Consider the following 20,363-nt stretch of genomic DNA (forward strand, 5'->3'; position numbering starts at 1 on the left):
TATTTTGATTTTGAATGAATTTGATGGTAGTCCTCCATCTCAGATCGATTTTTCCAAGTCTCCTTTTTGGATTCAAATTCATGATATGCCTTTGGTCTGTATGAATGGCGGGGTAGGACGTAAAATTGGAGAGTCTCTGGGCGAGGTGTGGGATGTGGATGTAGCCGGTGATGGGGTTGGATGGGGAAGTTTCTTGCGGGTTCGGGTCCTTCTTGATTTATCAAAACCGCTTGAGCGAAGGAGATCCCTTCACGTTGCTGGGAAAATGCATTGGGTTACATTTAAATATGAAAAGTTGCCTCTTTTCTGTTTTACTTGTGGTCGTATTCTTCATGGCCCAAGGGGTTGTCCTGATTTTAATGTGGGACGTATGGGTGATAAAACATTTGACAAGAAATGGGGGGTGTGGTTGCGAGCAGATGGTTACAAACGTTTACTTGGGGATGGTGAAAGGGGGTTGGTTTCTGGATTCAGGGAACATGGTAGATATCCAACTGGATATGGTGGTGTGGAGCATGTGGGGGAGCGTTCTTATCTGGGAAAAGATGGTGATAGCCAATTGTCTTCTGCTGGCGGTAGAGCAAATCATGATGGTGGTGATCTGGGTAAGTCTTATCTCCTGGCTTCTGAGGATGGGAACGGTATTAGGCGAGTTGGTCGGATTGGAGATAATGACTATAGTGCTGAAAATCTGGAAGCGACATATTCCAATAAGTTGAAATTGGGTGATCATTCATGTCCAGAAAGAGATGGTGGCAGGCAGGAGACTATTTCTGCTGGTAGTGCTAGTGCCGATGGTGGAGCTCCGGTTGATTTCTCTATTCCGGCTTCGGAGGCGGTTAATGAAGAATGCCGAGATTCTAGGAGTGGGAATTATGATAACTGCTCTGGGGGCGTATCTCCAGCATCTCCTAGATTTGTGGTTGCAGCGAAAAGGATCTCTCAGTTGGGACATGTGGCTAGTGTGGGATGTACGGATAATTTGGAACCTTTACATGAGTTGAAGTTAAATTCTGGTAGGTCCGAGCCAATACTCTCTACTGAGGGGGAGTATCTTCTGCGTGGAATGGAACCGTCTAGGAGTCATGGTATACAAGTGGGTGATGCTAAGTGGTTACAGGATATTCCCCAAATTAAGGGGAATGTTTCCTTGGATGTCCAGCGAACCGCACCTTTTTTCTCTATGGAGGTGGGCCTAACTAAGGGTTCTATGTTAAGCAGGCAGGGGGTTGACGTGGTAAAGGAGAATAAAAAGAGGCCCATCAGGAAAATACACAAGGTCCAACAGAAGGGAAAGCAAGTGGTGGGGTCATTCAGCCGGGGTCAGAGTGGGCCAATTATTTCTGAAGTTGCAACTCTGTTAGAGAAACATCTCTCCCAGGACAGAATATGTGACATTCCATTTTCCAAAAGAGACAGAGATTACGTAGGAGAGGATGAATTGCAGAACGAGATCCCTGATGGTTCAGTGAGTCCGAAGGGGAAGGTAAGGTTGGGGAAGAAAGGGAAATGGCAGGGGGATGCACCAGAGGTCAGTATAAGGAATTTGGCGGAGGCTGTCACACAGCCCCGCCAATCTCCATGAGTATATTGAGTTGGAATTGCCGGGGGCTTGGGAACCCTTGGACAATTCGTGATCTTTGCCGTTTGGTCAAAGAAAAGAAACCCAAGATGGTTTTCCTTATGGAAACCAAACTAATGGCCCATCGAATGGAAACTGTTAAAGCTAAGGTGGGGTTTGATAATTTGTTTGTGGTTGATAGTGTCGGTCGAAGCGGAGGATTGATGTTGTTGTGGAGTGATGACATTCGGGTGGATATACAAAATTTTAGTAGACGACATATTAATGCTGACATCACAGAAGAGTCAAATGGTCAACATTGGAAGTTCACGGGCTTCTACGGTCATCCTGAAGTGGGGAAACGTTGTGAGGCTTGGAGTCTCCTCCGCCATCTCCGGTTTTTTTCTCCCATACCTTGGCTATGTGTGGGGGATTTTAATGAAATAATGGATGAGTCTGAAAAGTTTGGTGCCGGTACGAAGCCAAGGGGACAGATGTCTGTTTTTCATGATACATTGGAAGTATGCAATCTGGAGGACCTTGGGTATTGGGGCTCAAAATACACTTGGTGTAATATGAGGGCTGGGGGACAATTTATAAAGGAGAGGCTAGACCGTGCCACGGCTAATGTACAATGGCGGGATTTATTCCCAGTGACGAAGGTAGAAGTTTTAGCTAGTAGGTGCTCTGATCATACTCCAGTATTCATCACGTTCCAAAAGACTAGTAGAGGAATGAATTCACATCACAGGAGGTTTATGTATGAAGCTATGTGGGGGAAACAGCAGCAGGCCCGTGATTTACTTAAAAAAGTTTGGAGAGTTAAAACTCCAGGGGTAAGAATATGGAGGGAGGTTTGCTGTAAAATTGAAAAGAGTAAGAAGGTGCTTTTGAGGTGGAGAAAAGTGCAGCAAGGACCCACAGAGGGAGCTATTGTTAGTAAAACTAAAAATCTGCAGAAACTACAAGAGGTAGAGGGGCTCCCAGACTTGGCTCAAATCTGAGTGGTACAGAAAGAAGTTAATGCTCTTCTAGAACAGGAGGAGTTACAATGGCGACAAAGAGCTAAGGAGCATTGGTTGAAGGAGGGGGACAAGAACTCAAAGTTTTTTCATGCAAGTGTTAAACAGAGAAGAAGGACTAATAAAATCAGTAGTATCCTTGATGAAAGAGGCCAACTTCATAATAACCCGGATGCGGTTGAGGGTGCTTTTATTCAGTACTATACATTCCTTTTTACCTCTACTACCGCCGAAGGTATTCATATGTGTTTGGAGCCATTACCGAGTAGTGTTACAGAGGGTATGAATGAGAATTTGCTGCGGATGTTCACAAGGGAAGAAATCTGTGAAGCTATGTCTCAGATGGCTCCTTTGAAGTCTCCAGGACCAGATGGTTTACCGGTATGTTTTTATCAAGATAATTGGGCAGAGCTAGGTGATGAGGTATGTGAAGCAGCTCTCCAATTTTTTAATTCTGGTGTTCTTGAGGAGAATGTTAATTTTACGCATATAGCTTTGATTCCTAAAATCCGAAATCCTACTAGAGTCACAGAATTCCGACCCATAAGTCTTTGCAATGTACTCTACAAGATTTTGTCTAAAGTTTTGGCAAATAGGTTGAAAACTATTTTGCCTCACATTATTTCTGGTACTCAAAGTGCGTTTATCCCGGGACGCCTGATTTCTGATAATATCTTAGCTGCCTATGAAACCTTACATACAATGCATTCTCGTATGTGGGGTAGAGTAGGGTACATGGCTCTAAAGCTTGATATGAGTAAGGCGTATGACCGGGTGGAATGGGGGTTTTTGGAGGAGGTCATGAAAAAGATGGGATTTGCATCTAGATGGGTTGGTTTGATTATGGCTTGCATTACTTCGGTTAAATATTCCATTATCATTAATGGTCAACCGGTGGGTCATATTAGTCCGTCAAGAGGGATAAGACAAGGGGATCCTCTTTCCCCTTATCTTTTTCTTCTTTGTGCGGAGGTTTTGAGTTGTCAATTTCAGCGGGCTGCAGTTTTGGGGCAGCTAAAGGGGGTTCCCACATCCTTAGGTGGACCAAGGCTTAATCATTTGTTCTTCGCAGATGACAGTTTAATTTTTTGCAAGGCTTCCCAAACAGAGTGGCAACGTTTATCTGATTTGCTTGATTTGTATGAGAAGGCTTCCGGGCAAAGACTTAATAAAGATAAAACGGCTGTCTTTTTTAGTAGAAATACTAGTAGGGAGGCAAGGGAATGTATTCTTAATCTGACAGGAATTCCAGTTTCACATCGTTATGATAAATATCTGGGGCTGCCAGCTTTGGTGGGAAAATCTCGAGTTGGTGAATTTTGGGATATTATTGATCGTGCACGTAAGAGGGTATTGAACTGGAAGAATAAATTTCTATCTCTAGCTGGAAAGGAAATTCTATTGAAAGCAGTGATTCAAGCGATCCCAACTTATAGTATGAGCATCTTCCTTTTACCCAAGACTTTATGTAGGGAGTTGAATAGTATTATGCAAAAATTTTGGTGGGGGCATAAGGATAATGATAAGAAAATTCATTGGATGAATTGGGAGAAAATGGGGTTTGCCAAGAATAAGGGTGGTATGGGTTTTCGTGATCTTATGGTCTTTAATAGAGCTTTACTTGCAAAACAATGCTGGAGATTGATTCAGTTTCCAGAAAGTTTGGCAGGACAAATCATCAAAGCAAAATATTTTCCTAGGGGTTCACTGCTTAAAGCTAAGTTGGGAAGCAGACCCTCTTATGCTTGGAGAAGCCTCCTTTCAGCTAAGGATGTGCTTACGGAGGGATTATTGTGGCGTATTGGAGATGGGAAATCGGTGCGAATTTGGGGTGATAAATGGTTGCCCACCCCCACTACGTTTGAAGTGCAATCTCCATGTATGAGGTTGGCGGTAGATGCAAAAGTTGAATCACTGATAGATTGGAATTTGGGGGGCTGGAACACAACGCTTATCTATGAGGTTTTTTTGAATGAAGAAGCAGAAATTATCTGTAATATTCCGATTAGTCGATATGGATATCCGGATAAGTTAATTTGGAGAGCTACTACATCAGGTATGTTCACAGTGAGAAGCGGGTACCACATGGAAAAAGAGCGACAGGTATTACAAATGGGAGAGGGCTCGGGTGGTTCTGGATATACGACTCTGTGGAAAAAACTTTGGCAATTGCAGGTCCCAAACGCAGCGAAGGTTTTCTTGTGGAGAGCGTGTAGTAACATACTTCCTACCAAAGATAACCTTTTAAAAAGGAAAATTGTTCAGGAGGATGGATGTATTTTTTGTTGCAGAGCTACAGAATCTGTTGTGCATATATTATGGGAATGTCCATCGGCGATGGATGTTTGGAGTGCTAGCTGCTGCAGTTTACAAAAAAGTCATGTTTTCTCTGATTCTTTTATGGACATCTTTGCTGGACTGGTGGAGAGATGCAGCACCCATGATCTAAATTTATTTGCTCTCACTGCAAAGAGAATATGGGCTAGGCGGAATACTGTTGTCCATGGAGGTGAATTCCTGCATCCTTGTAAAATTGTGCAGGAGGCTAACTCCATGCTATCTGATTATCATGGGGCATTGTGTGTTACATTGGAGGGAGAAGGGAATCAAGTAGTAAGGAATGTTGTGCAGTGGAAGAATCCTCCAGTTGGTTAGTACAAAATGAACTGGGACGTGGCTTTAGACAATATTCATAAATGTATGGGCTTTGGCATGATAGCTCGTGATGTTCAAGGACATGTTATAGCAGCCCAGAGCAAACGTATCAGTGTATTCCAGGCTCCAGTTGTTGGTGAAGCTATGGCAGCTTTGGAAGCGGTGGAGTTTGCTAGGGAGGTGGGGTTACAAGAAGTCATCTTAGAAGGAGATTCTTTACAAGTTGTCCAAGCCTTACAAAAAACAGAGCAGAACTGGATTCCCTATGGGCATATTGTGGAAGATGCTAGATTGATTTTGAATACACGTAGGAGCTGGTTGGTGCAACATGTAAACCGCGAAGCTAATGGAGCAGCTCATGTGCTAGCTAAGAATGCTCTTAGTGGTCCTTCTGAGCGAATTTGGTTGGAAGAGATTCCTTTATGTATTTATGATATAGTTTCTATAGAGCAACATGCTCTTTCTGTTTAGAGCGTTATGGCTCTAAATGTTTCCTTATTCTAAATGAATGAAATGATATTCTCATTTGACAAAAAAAAAAAAGTCTTGATCCTAAGATTATTTGAAAAGGATAGAAATTTCCTCCAAACCGGTATGGAGGAAATATTCTCTAACCCATGTAAAATAGTGTCAAGTGTTTATAAATATTTAAAAAGTACATTAAATTCTTAACCTCATTAATAACAGTTTACTAATTTAGACTAAATTTAATGTGCATTTTAAATGTTTATTATAGACACTTGGTATTCTTTTACATGACTTGGAGGATATTTCCTCCGATTTGAAGGAAATTTTTGTCGGTTTGAAAATTCTAATGGAATTAAATAAGGATTCCTAATCCTTAACGGACAAAGATTCATAATTATTACATATAAAGACTCATGATCTTTAATGAAGAAGAATTCCTAATTGTTAGGAATAAAGACTTTTAATCCTAATGAACAAGGACGCATAAAATAAGGACTTTAAAACTCTTGGTAAGTGATCCCCACGTCTATTTATTTGAGTTCCCTGTATCACAACAACATGTAATTTTGGTGATGTGTTTTGCATCAACACAATGATTTAGGAACGATGAATCTAGATAGATGCCAAAGTTTTTCAACCGCTTGTCTGATTGGGACTTGTTGAGCCTGTGGATCTGACACCTGGTCCATCAATCAACCGACTCAAGAACAACTATATGGTACCACACTGGATCCCTTCCTATGGCACGTCAGCAACTGTCCCCATGATTCCTGGCATGAGGCAATTGCACGGAAGAGTCATAGGATGTAGGGAACACTGCAACAAGGAAGTCTCCAATAAAGGCATCGCTTTGGGCAAATGGTTAAGACAAATCCGCTATAAAATGCAGTAAACATCATGTAAAAAGGGACTTTCGTTTCCTGTGGATTACCTTTTTTTATTATTATTTTTTCTTTTAAGTTACTCTGTTTGATTCATTCTAACTTAAACATCAGAGTTATCTCTCAACCTCCTCCAGCAAACTCTTTTACTAAGCTATTCTCTCCTTGTAAGTACTTTCAATTGTTACCTCAACACGGGAAAACATGTTCTAATAGTTTAATATATGTGGGAACCGAGAGCAGTTCCTTGATAAAAGACCAAAATGTCAACTACATGACCAAGGAATGCTCGTGGCAGTGATGGTATAACCTCTGACCCACTTGGCATGTGTGATGCCCCAAAACATTAAAACCCTAAAAAGAAAAAGAAAATACCACTACTTAAAAGCAACCATTTTTGTATAACAATCTCTCAATGATCCCTTAATTGCAAAAGTGTTTTAGAAACTTCATATTTGAAAAACAGCCAACAAACGCAACCTTTGTTTTTGGTCGAACATTTGATGGGAGACCACCGAACATTCAAGCTTAACTCCTAACATGAACGTTTGACTAGGGACCACACCAAATGTTCGACCTGCAACCCTAGACCCACTAAGTAATAGTACACCGAACATTTGAGCATAGTACCAAATGTTCGATGACAGTCTGAAAATCAATTTTAACCCATTATCCACCTTTTCAACTTTATGCACGTCTGTCCCCTATAAATACCACCCCTCCTCGTCCTAGGCTTCACATCTATACCAAAAACCCTAGTCCTATAGTGAGAAGATATTTTAGAGAGACAAGGAGAAGATTTTGAAGAAGGTTGCCATCTCTAAGGTAAACCCCTCTGTGCTAAGTTAGTTTTCATATTGATCTTATGATTTTCATGCTTCTCACAAAGTTTTAGAGTGCCATGATGAGTTTGTGTTATTATTCTCTTTAAAAAGCAAAAAAAGATTTCAAACGTCTTAAAAAATACCTCTTGTTTTCTTAAGCTTGCATGATATTATAATTTGCTATCTTTGTATGAACGTATTAAGAGCCTAGAATGAGATTTGTTACGTAATGATTTGAATATAGGAGCTTTACATGCATTTTGGCATCCTAACCAAACATTCCTTGCATTATGACTGAACCTTTGTCCTCGAGTCCGAATGTTTGACCATAAGCTAGAACGTTCGAACATTGTTCAAAATGAGTAAAATTAGGGTTTTGTAGCCTTCTAGCTAGTTTGCTTCTCGGTTAAGACCTTATGTGTTCTCTAGTACTATGCGTATTGATAAACTATGTTTCGTTATAGCAAGAACTTGAAATGTCTAAGGATTTGAGCGAGTATATAAGGTAAGCAGGGGCAGAACTCATATTTGTGGTGTGGGAAGACAATTTTTCTTTTTCTTTTTTGTTAGGGGAATGGACGAACTTATATAAATACAAAAGCACATAGATACACATAATCTCTTTATATGTGTGTTTGTGCACTTTTGTATAAAATAAAAGCATATAAGTCTTACATCTAATCTCATGATATCACAAATACACAATAACATAAATAACTACCAAAATAGCTTAGAAAAAAAAAAAAAAAAAACTAGCTTAATAAACTAAACACGATCTATAGGATCCAAGAAAAATGGTACCTTTGATCATGAACTATTTTTCCTAACAATCCCATGAAGCCCTAAATAATAATAATGCTAAGAGTTTAGTCAAACAATGGTGCAATCATAAGTGATTAAACCATTGAACTTATGATGTCAAAACAAATATTGTAAACCTAAATGACGAAAAATAAGTGCTAAAAAAACTGATTGTTGGTTAGAAGCCACTCAAAGAAGTCAAACCATTTAATTTTTTCTTTCACATATTCAACTAGAGTCTCAAATCAAATATTATTATTATTATTATTTTTTTTTTTTTTTGGGCGCAAAACTAAAATAAAAAAAAATTAAAAGGGACACAAATATTATTTTGGGGGGACAAAATTATAAAATAAGTATACTTCTAAGGAAATTTAAGAAAATTTGTAAAGATTTTGGGGGGACATTCGTCCCCCTATCCCTAGTTGTAGTTCCGCCCCCTAGAGGTAAGTAAATACTTGCAATTGTTTTCATAAAAACGTGTGATAAGAGGAAACTGAAGAAAATAATAATAATTATAAAACTAAGGGCACATTTGATAACAAGGAATAAATTCACAAGAAGAATTCTAGAACTATGATGATGTAACAGTTTTAACCAAAGTCTTTGTTATATATATATATATATATATATATATATATATATATATATTAGTTAAAATTGTTACGTCAGCAGCAATGTGAAATAATTGTAGAATAAAAATGTAATATATAAAATTACTCAATCTAAAAATGGAATAGCTATTTTGTTATTTGGTTGCACTATCATTCTTGGGAATACCTAAATGATCTTTTATTGTGCATTTGGAAATGTGAGACCGAGAGTTTGTGTAGTATTTCTCATCTCTAAAAGTAATATATATATAGGCACCAAAAAAAAAAAAAACTAAAGATACCACAATTGAAAGGCTCAGAGAAGAATACTTAGTATAGGTGTGGTGTGGTAGAAAAGAATTTGGGTGGGATGGGACCCACCTGCAACATAACCATACACATCATTTCCTTCAAGATAATGCATAATTTGGGTACCTTAAACTAAGAATATATTTGAAATTGTGTTGGGAAATAACGATTTTAAAGTTAAAAAGAGTTATAAGTGCATTTTAGCCATTTTTAGAGTAGAAAAAAAAGTTAAATAAATACTTTAGGAGTTTCTTTACCAATCAAACCAACTTTTTGTTGGATACAACATTTTTAGGTACTAAAAGTATTTTTTAAACTGTCTAACGCAATCTCAAACGCCCATTATCACTATCACAAGCAAGCTTAACATGAATGGACTGATGAAGTGATGGCAAGGGAGTCGATGAAAACAGAAATTTGGGAAATGGAAGAAGAAGAAGAAGATGCAGATGGTTTGGTAGCTGTCATACATACCATAGAAACGTCTGTTTACTGTTCTATTTATAGAAAAAAAATATATTACAAACAACATTATCGAAGTACATGGCATGTTACAACCAACTATTTGGAATATGTAAATTTAATCTGTTATGATGTTATGCATCATTTGACTATTCAAATATATCTGTTACATATTTAAGTTTGACTTTGTCGATGAGGATTAGAAACATCCTTATCTCCAATACGTACGGAGCATAAGCATTTATATATATATGTAGACAAGAATTTATAGAGATCGGAAAAACAAATTAATGGGTGGGATAATAATGGGAGGGCAATGTCTCCCATTTGTGGCGCATGTGATAAGAGGAAAATGGTTTGCATTTTATGCAGCAATTAATGATGGTGATGGCCGGGAGTGGAACATCCTACATCTATAATCTCTACAACCAGCAGATTGAAGATAATCTTGGATATGACGAAGCTGGAATGAGTAAAATAGCTTATTATAGAGTTGTTGGAACATGGCTGGCGGTTTTCAATGGTCTCATCATTGAGCTCATACCAGCCTGGTTTGGGCTCTTCCTCAGTGCAACCATGAACTTTGGCGGCTATTTTATGACATGGCTTGCCGTCACCGGACAGATTCCCTGCCCAAAAGTTTGGTAAATGTGCCTTTATTTGGCAGTGTCAACCAACTTTGCAAACTTTTCAGGCACAATAGCCATTGTCAATTCTATCCATAACTTTCCAATGAATTGAGGTGTTATTGTGGGTCTACTCAAGGGTCTGGTGGGGCTTAGCGGGGCTATCATAACTCAACTTTACCATGGTATTGTTAAAACGCCACTTATCCTAAAATTTTAAGCGAATATGAACAAAATGAATTTATTTATTTAATTTTTATTGATACTGAAGAAATTCATAATCAAATGAAAAAATAAAATAATACCGGAATTTAAATAAAAGAGACACAAAGATTTTACGTGGTTCAGTCAACGACCTACATCCACAGATAAAGCCCATAGGGCTACATTAAGCTCTTATTGAATGATTTGTTTACAATACAGAATGCTCTATTTATAGAGCTTATATATAAATGTAATCTTAATCAAATCCCATAATTTAGGGTGATCAAATCATAATCAAATCCCCTAAATTAGGCTAATCTAATTTTCATCAAATCCCTAACTTTAGGGTCATTCAAATATACTCTAACAGATACCCCTCACGCGGGAGTTTGGAATATTTTAATTGATTACTCTAATATCAAGATAAATCTTTACTTATCTTAAAAACTTAAGTTGATAAGAAGGAATGGATTCAATCATTTAAGTTATATTCTAAAACATGTATATATGGAAATGATGTCAAGGGTCTTATTCTTCTCTGTGCGTTGCTCCCAGCCTCAGTATCAATCCTATTTATGTTTGCAATTAGGAATATTGTGAAGATTGGAAGGCAACCCCATGAGCTCAAGGTGTTCCTCAATTTCTTTTATTTAACCATTTTCCTTGCCCTATTTCTCATGATTTTGCTTGAGAAATACATGATTGATCTGACACAAGCAGCAACCAATATAAAGAGTGCCATTGCCATGACTGTCACTGCCTTGCTCTTCCTCCCGCTCATTTTTGTCATTAAACAAGAAGTTGCCATGTGGAAACGGGTAATATTAATACATTTTGAGCTCATAAGAAATGATAGATAATCATTTAATTTATATTTTAATATTCACCTTCATGAGTTGGTTGAAAATCTCCCTTAATAGGTAAGGCCCAACATATGAAATATTTAATTGAAATTGAAAGTGAATAACAAAGAGATGGTTGGAACTGAAAACCTTTACTTTTGTACCATGTTAAATCACCACTTATCCAAAAAGAAAGTTTAAGCTAATATGAATAGAGTGATTTAATCATTTAATTTATATTCTAACAAGTAACCATTGAGAAACTACCACAAGTATTAACATTGCCTGCAGATTCTTCTATTATTCAGCCGAAAGAAAATTGTTTTGCAAATATCTTCATAAACAAACCAAAAAGAGGAGAAGACCACACCATTTTGCAAGCAATTCTAAGCACAGACATGTTCTACATCTCACTAGTTATGCTATGTGGATATGGGTCAGCCTTAACATTCATTGAACAGTTACGGCCCATTGGGGTGGCGCTTGAATATCACGAACGACTCATACAATCCATCATAACCTTGACAACTATATGGAATTATTATGGGAGGGTTTACTCTAGGTTCGTCTCTGAACTCTTGCTCACGAAATGGAAACTTTCCCGATCGATTATGGTGTCAGTTATTCTTCTTCTGCAATGCAGTGGCTTGCTCCTAGTTGCCTTCCCAAAAATCCCCGGCACATACTACGTGGCATCAGTGATCATTGGATTTACATTTGGAGCACAAGTATCAGTAAACTTGTCAATGACTTTTGAGTTATTTGGCCTCAAACACTACGCTACATTTCTCAACTTTATACAAGCCTCAACTCCAATGTGGATATATCTAATGAATACATAGCTTACCAAATTCCTTTACGTAAGAGAGGCATCCAAGGATATACCTCCGGGAATAGATCCATCAACTTTGAAGGATCTCACTTGCATGGGACACCACTGTTTCAGGGTATCCTTTCCATTTTGGCAGCCATTGCTTTCATTGGAGCGTTTGTCTCTCTTCAATTTACAAGAAAAACACGAGAATTTTACCAAGGTGACATATATAAACGGTTTAGATTTGCAACATAACATATAGAAGGGGTGATTTGTATTAATTAAGAGGTTTAATGATGAAACATATGTGAAGTTTTGAGATTAGAGCATAAAGGCGACATAGATAGAGATGGTTCAATCATCCTCTATTAATGGATGATAGTGAGGTTCCAGGGAGGGAGTACTAGACAAAGATGGGATGAATAGAAAAAGAAGAAACACATGCTCAAAGAAGGGGATTGAGATTGTTACTATATTACTGTACTCTATTCCCATATTTGTGACAAAATATTTTTATAATATTCTTAATCTATTATGGAAATATTCTCCACATATTATGGTAATATTCGCTACCATATTAGTTATTGTAAGTTTGCTATGAATATTTTGTGATTATGTAATTTTTGTATCTCCTTTGTGATAAAACACTAGGATGGTGTTCTACCCCCAACCACCAACTAAAAAGAAAGATAATATAAACACAAAATAATCATGCGCAACGGAAATTTAAAACATCACAATCACAAAACCAAAACTTGTTGACGAAGTGGAAAACCCTTTGAGCCAATCAAAAGGAAAAATCATTTCAGAAAATCACAATATGAAGATTCAGATTATAGACAAAAGAAAGTGCTCACAAATCCTTGTGAATCTCCAGACTCTTTAAGAACAACATTGTTACATGCTTGTTTTCTAACCGACCATATTCATGGAGCGCATTTTCATATCGACCATTCGGTAGACTTCTTCACAGTTGTAGAACAAGCACAATTGTAGATTGTAGAAAGACGATCAACACATCAAGAGGATGGACAACCCGAAGGTTTCACCATGTGCTCTTTCAGAAACCAACTCACGAGAACTAACTCCTCGGAGGAAAACCCTCGAGACTATTGAGAAAAATGCCCAAAATTTTTACAGTGAACAATAACAGGAAAAAAAACTTTATAGGGGAGAATTTTTACTCATCACGTCTTAACGGGACTCATTTCGCTTTAAGACGTGATGAATAAAATATACAGATCTAAGATCTGGAAATGTTCAAGTCTTAATGGAAAAGGAGTCTCGTCATGACGTGAAGTGTAAAATCATTTCAGCCTCGTCACGAGTCCCTCTTGATGAGCCATCTGGCAAGGGAACAAGGAGCTCGTTCTTCAGTCACGTCATGTGTGTCGTCCTAACAATCCATCTGACAAGACACCGGGTAGCTCTATGACGCTCTATGGAAATCAATTAACTGGTAATTGACTATATGGTTCGCTTTCCAACCTTATTCATATCGGAACAAGACTCAGGGATTATAACTTCTCCGAAGAGAGACTACAGCGAAAGATTTTTAACTACAGAACAAAGATAATAATAACTAAAAGTATAATCACAATAACCAGAGTAAATATAAAGCATCATAACATATTTTGTGATTATGTAATTTTTGTAATTCCTTTGTGATAAAACACGAGGATGTTGTTCTACCCCCAACCACCAACTAAAACTAAAGATAATGTAAACGTAAAATAATCATGGAGAATGGAAATTTAAAACATTACAATCACAACACCAAAACTTGTTGACGAAGTAGAAAACCCTTTAAGCCAATCAAAGGGAAAAGCCATTCCGGGAAATCACAATATGAAGATTCAGATTACAGACATAAGAAAATGCTCACATATCCTTGTTCAACAACCGTAAAGAAGTTTGCCGAAGGGTCGATATGAAAATGAGTTCCATGAATATGGTCGGCTAGGAAACAAACATGTGACCTTGTTGTTCTTAGAGAGACGGGTGGTCCACTGGGTGTACGTCCTCACTTAAGACAGGTGCGTACGTACGGGTGGTACGTACGCCCATAAATGCTTGGAACTTGGGTTTGCCTCAAAACACTCAAGGAGTGGGGTTACTCATAAGTGTCTAGGTATTTTGTTATAAAACCATGTTGTATGAAATCATTAATCGTAATGAGTCATTAATCCTTAATAAAAACGGTTGTTTTTATTGGGGTATTACATTAGTTCCATAGTTTGTTTATTTGGTAATTAGAGGAAGAACACGATCCTCGTTGTTCTTTCAATTACTTAAACTTTTCTTAGAGATCTTACTTGAGCATCGGACGGAGATCACGCTCAACACATGACGTTTTCTCTTCGTGTTTACTTTCTTTGTTTCAAGATTCGATCTCGGAGCCCGCGTTCACATCGCACCAGAAACTGTTCCAACACAAATAATTAATTAAATAACAAGAATTATATTATCTAAAATAAATATCATTCTTCAATAAGTATTTTCGTACTTACCTCCTTGTAGGTTGCAGGTATGAACACGTCAATGAATGGTAAATACTGCAATTTAATATAGTAGTTTCATTAGTCAATGGTCACTATTTTAAACCCATTCTTAACCACTTACTTATTTTATTAACCATTTAGGCCATAACCAAATTTTATTACACTTGATCATTATTTACTCATTAATCTGTGACGATCACTTATAATAGTCTTGGAAATAAAAGCTTATGATTAAACGCCGAAGTAAGCCATAACCATGTGACCATAACGTTTAAGCATGGACTTTTAGTGATTAAGATATATTATAAGAAATAACCATTTAGGCCATAACCAAATTTTATTACACTTGATCATTATTTACTCATTAATCTGTGACGCTCACTTATAATAGTCTTGGAAATAAAAGCTTATGATTAAACGCCGAAGTCAGCCATAACCATGTGACCATAACGTTTAAGCATGGACTTTTAGTGATTAAGATATATTATAAGAAATATATATATATATATATATATATATATATATATATATATATATATATATATATATATATATATATATATATATATATATATATATATGACTAAATGTAGATCAGAAAGTAAATAAATGATTAAATTTACCCTTCCAATCAGCTTATCTACTTAGAATGAGTTGTGATTTAACATTGTATAAGAGTAGAAGACCTGAGTTTGAATCTTGTCTCCGACATTTACCTCTCATTTCAATTAAATATTCCGTGCTGATTTAACAAAGGATCTTGAGTTTGAACCATGTGTCTTTTTTGAATCCTCTCTCATTTCAACTAAATATTCTATATGTTCGGCCTCACCTATTAAGGAGGAGCTTGAGTCTGCACGTGAGAAAAAATACTAAAATATTGATTAAGCTTTTGAGATAAGCGGCGATTTGATGTTACCTCTCTCAGCCATGTGAAAGATCTCCTTGTTGAATAAAGACACCGGGGGAATTTACCACACTCGTTTCCCTTTTGCCTTTTTGTATTGAAATATGTCGGTTCCAACTCCTCGTAGTCGTTACCCGGCACTCCATATGCTTGTACTACGGTACCACTAAAGGATCCATGTCGGAAGAAACACTCTCATACACTTTGGAAACATGTAAATTGTCGAATGAAATCCTTGGAACATAAGACTTGAGAGTTGTATTAGCCGTCCATGCGAAATGTTTATTAGAAATTATGCAGCTTGGAGAGGGTTATATATATATATATTGGTTGAGACTGTTACATCAGCAGCATTGTGAAATAAAAATGCAATATATAACATTATTCAATCTAAAAATGGAATAGCTATTATGTTATTTGGTTGCGCAATCATTCTCGGGAATACCTATATGATTTCTTATTTTGCATTTGGAAATGTGTGACTGAGAGTTTGTGTAGTATTTCTCATCTCTAAAAGTAATATAGCAAAAATCCTTCTTTTTTTTTTTTTCCCCAAAGGAAGAAAAAAAAAAAAAGAAAAAAAAAACCCTAAAGATTCCTCAATTAAAAGGCTGAAAGAACACTTTGGGTACATACAACTCATTTCCTTCAAGATAATGAACAATTTGGGTACATCAAACTAAGAATATATTTGAAATTGTGTTGGGAAGTAAATATTTTAAAGCTAAAAAGAGTTGGTCTAGAAAAAGCTTTATTTTTAAGCTTTTTTCATAAGTGCATTTTGACCATTTTTAGAGTAAAAAAAAAAAAGCCAAATAAATACTTTTGGAGTTTTTTTCCAATCAAACCAGCATTTTGTTGGATACAACCTTTTTGAGATACTAAAAGTATTTTTTTAAACTGTCTAAAAAAATCTCAAACACCTATTATCACGAGCAAGCTTTACATGAAGGGAATGATGAAGTGATGGTAAGGATGAGATGTGTGTGGTATGGCTGTCATACACGAGTAATGTTATAAGTCTCTCTTGAATCCTTCAAAGAATGATGTGGTTATTAAAATCACCAATGGGCTTATGATTGATCATTATTGGATTTTGATCAAATGGTAATTTTAATAGTCACATCATTTTTAGGGGACTCAAGAGGGATACAAAAAGGACTTCTAGAATTACTCGTCAAACATACTATATAATGAAAATTTGTTTGAAATTAAAACGTGTGTTTACTATTCTATTTATAGAAAAAAAATATATATATATTACAAACAAACATTATCGAAATACATGGAAATTTACAACTAACTATCTGGAATATGTAAATTTAATCTGTTATGATGTTATTTGACTATTCAAATATAGACAAGAATTTAAATATGTTACATGATGTTATCCGTCATGTGACATATTTAAGTTTGACTTTGTGTATGAGGATGAGAAGCATCCTTATCTCCAATAAAGAGCATAAGCATATATATATATACAAGAATTTATAGAGATCGGAAAAACTAATTAATGGGTGGGATAATAATGGGAGGGCAATGTTTCCCATTTGTGGCACATGTGATAAGAGGAAAATGGTTTGCGTTTTATGCAGCAATGATGGTGATGATCGGGTCGGGAACATCCTACGTCTTTAATCTCTACAACCAAACGATTCAAGATAATCTTGGATATGACGAAGTTGGAATGAGTACAATAGATTATTACAAAGTTGTTGGAACATGGCTGGCGGTTTTCAATGGCCTCATAGTTGAGCTCATACCAGCATGGTTTGGGCTCTTCCTCGGCGCAACCATGAACTTCGGCGGCTATTTTATGGCATGGCTTGCTGTCACGAGATGGATTTCTCGCCCAAAAGTTTGGCAAATGTGCCTTTATTTGGCGGTGGCAACCAACTCTCCAAACTTTTCAGGCACAATAGCCATGGTCAATTCTATCAACAACTTCCCGATGAATCGAGGTGTTATTATTGGTCTACTCAAGAGTCTGGTGGGGCTTAGCGGAGCTACCATGAGCCAACTTTACCATGGTATTGTTAAAACACTATTTATTCTGAAAGTTTAATTAGCTAATACGAACAAAATTAATTAAATTATTTAATTTATATTGATTCCCCTCATGCGGGAGTTTGAAATATTTTAATTGATTACTTAATTTATATTCTAACAGGTATATATGGAAATGATGCCAAGGATCTTATTCTTCTCTGTGCATGGCTCCCAGCCTCAGTATCAATCATATTTATGTTCACAATTAGGAATATTGCGAAGATTGGAAGGCAACCCCACGAGCTCAAGGCGTTCCTTAATATCTTTTATTTAACCATTTTACTTGCCCTTTTTCTCATGGTCGTGATTTTGCTTGAGAAATACATGATTGATATGACACAAGCAGCAACCCATACAAAATGTGCCATTACCATGACTGTCACTACCTTGCTCCTCCTCCCGCTCATTTTTGTCGTTAAAGAAGAAGCTGCCATCTGGAAACGGGTAAATATTAAATCTTTATTTATTCTAAAAGTTTAAGCTCGTAATTAAGAAATTATGGACTTAAATGATTTTAATTTATATTGTAGCAGGTAACGGTTGAGAAACTGCCACAAGTATCAATATTGCCTGCAGATTCTTCTTCTATTCAGCCGAAAGAAAATTCTTTTGCAAATATCTTGATAAACAAACCAGAAAGAGGAGAAGACCACACCATTTTGCAAGCAATTCTAAGCGTAGACATGTTGTACATCTTACTAGTTACGCTATGTGGATACGGGCCAGCATTAACATTCATAGAACAGTTACGGCCCATTGGGGTGGCGCTTGAATATCACGAACGACTAATACAATCCATCATAACGCTAACAACTATATGGAATTATTATGGGAGGGTCTACTCTGGGTTTGTCTCTGAACTCTTGCTCACGAAATGGAAACTTTCCCGATCGATTATGATGTCAGTTATTCTTCTTCTGGAATGCAGTGGGTTAATCCTAGTGGCCTTCCCAAAAATCCCCGGCACATACTACGTGGCATCAGTGATCATTGGGTTTTCATTTGGTTCACAAGTATCAATAAACTTGTCAATGACTTCTGAGTTATTTGGCCTCAAACACTATGCTACGTTTCTCAACTTTATACAAACCTTAGTTCCATTGAGCTTATATCTAATGAATACAAAGCTTACCAAAGTCCTTTATGCAAGAGAGGCAACCAAGTATATACCTCCGGGAATAGATCCATCAACTTTGAAGGATCTCACTTGCACGGGACAACACTGTTTCATGGTACCCTTCTCCATTTTGGCTGCCATTGCTTTCATTGGAGCTCTTGTCTCTCTCCGATTTGCAAGGAAAACACGAGAATTTTACCAAGGTGACATATATAAACGGTTTAGATTTGCAACATAACAAATACGAGCTAGGGGTGATATGTATTAATTAAGAGGTTTTGAGATTAGAGCATAAAGGCAACAGAGACAGATCGATGGTTCAATCATCCTCTATTAATGGATGATAATGAGGTTCCAGGGAGGGAGGAATAGAAAAAGAAGAAACACATGCTCAAAGAAGGGGATTGAAGATTTTTACTATATTAATGTACATTTTGATAAGCTATTGTATATTAATACCATATTGGTGACAAAATATTTCAATAATATTCCATATTAGTTATTTTAAGGAAAAATTACAGTTTACCCCCCCAAAGTTGACAGCGTTTTTCAATTCGGACATCAAAGTTTTAATTTTTGCAATCCACCCCCACAAAGTTTCAATTTTTTTCAATTCGACCAATATCATCCCAAAATTCCCATATTGCCCCTGATTTGTTTTTAATTTTTTTATTTTTTATAAAAACGAAAACAAATTTAGGGGTGCAAAAATAACCAGATGACCAAAGGGGTGGCTACGGCCACCACGAATTTTTTTAAATTTTTTTTATAAAAAATAAAAAAATAAAAATTAGGGGCAATATGGGAAGTTTTGGATAAAATTTGTCAAATTGCAAAAATTTGGAACTTTGGGAGGGTGGATTGCAAAAATTGAAACTTTGGTGTTCAAATTGAAAAACTCTGTCAACTTTATGGGGGTAAACTGTAATTTTTCCTTATTTTAAATATACTAGGAATATTTTGTAATTATGTAATTTTTGTATTTCCTTTGTCTTCTTGATCTTATTCAACTATAAAAAGAAGTTTTCACATATCAGAAATACAAGCTTTCTCAAGTTCTATTTTATCTGTCTGATCTTTTTCTTCAAAGACTATTCACAAATTGGGTTACAAGCATCATGTGATTAGCCAATTTGAAATTATTTTGAAGGGCTTTATTTTTTGAAGTGTTGTTCATTTGGATTTGATTAGATGTTTACTTTAGGAGAAACTTGACTTAATCTCCAAAAACTCTAAATTTAATGTATCGAACTTTACAAAATTTGCAATAGCACCCCTCTGTTAGGATTTTCTGTTAATCCTAATGGATGGATGAAAATTTTTCAAAATTCCCCTTTATTTTTTCCAGTTTTTTTTTTTTTTTTTTCTCTCTTTGTTTCACCTTTTCAAAATAATAATAATAATAATAACTATAATTTATGGGTAATTTTGTAATTTCATAAAGTTTACAGAGTTATAATGGTCAATTTACCCTTTGACTATTTAATTTAAACCCAAACGAGAGGGGTGAGATTGCCAATTTTGTTGAAGTTTGATATTCTAAATTGAGAGTTTTAAAACTTTTAAGAGAGAAAGATTGCAAAAGCGATGAAATTTCAGGGGGCTTAGCCATGATTTGCAAACTAATATTTACTAAGCCTTTTGTAGGTCACCCATGTATAGAGTGAGAAAGTTCGCTAGGATGAAGACACCAAGTGAATGTCTCACATTTTTAGGAGAGGTTGGTC

At 36.4% G+C, this 20,363-nt stretch overlaps 1 protein-coding gene across 1 annotated transcript; it reads left to right on the forward strand.

Moving 5' to 3' along the window:
- The first annotated feature begins 16,998 nt into the window (after positions 1-16,998).
- LOC132174047 (uncharacterized) lies at positions 16,999-18,874 on the forward strand. Its single transcript, XM_059585762.1, has 3 exons — positions 16,999-17,500; positions 17,641-17,963; positions 18,053-18,874. Exons 1-3 carry the CDS (start codon positions 16,999-17,001, stop codon positions 18,872-18,874), a joined length of 1,647 nt encoding a protein of 548 aa, XP_059441745.1.
- Positions 18,875-20,363: the final 1,489 nt, after the last annotated feature.

The sequence above is a fragment of the Corylus avellana genome, chromosome ca1 (assembly GCF_901000735.1).
Source record: "Corylus avellana chromosome ca1, CavTom2PMs-1.0".
Taxonomy (NCBI): Eukaryota; Viridiplantae; Streptophyta; class Magnoliopsida; order Fagales; family Betulaceae; genus Corylus; species Corylus avellana.

What these genes read in the sequence shown, in the direction of transcription:
- LOC132174047 (XM_059585762.1), top strand. Translation starts at nt 16,999, where the DNA reads ATGGGAGGGCAATGTTTCCCATTTGTGGCACATGTGATAAGAGGAAAA. An exon ending in CATGAGCCAACTTTACCATG is followed by an intron (nt 17,501 to 17,640) that starts GTATTGTTAAAA and finishes ATATTCTAACAG; the next exon opens with GTATATATGGAAATGATGCC. An exon ending in AAGCTGCCATCTGGAAACGG is followed by an intron (nt 17,964 to 18,052) that starts GTAAATATTAAA and finishes ATATTGTAGCAG; the next exon opens with GTAACGGTTGAGAAACTGCC.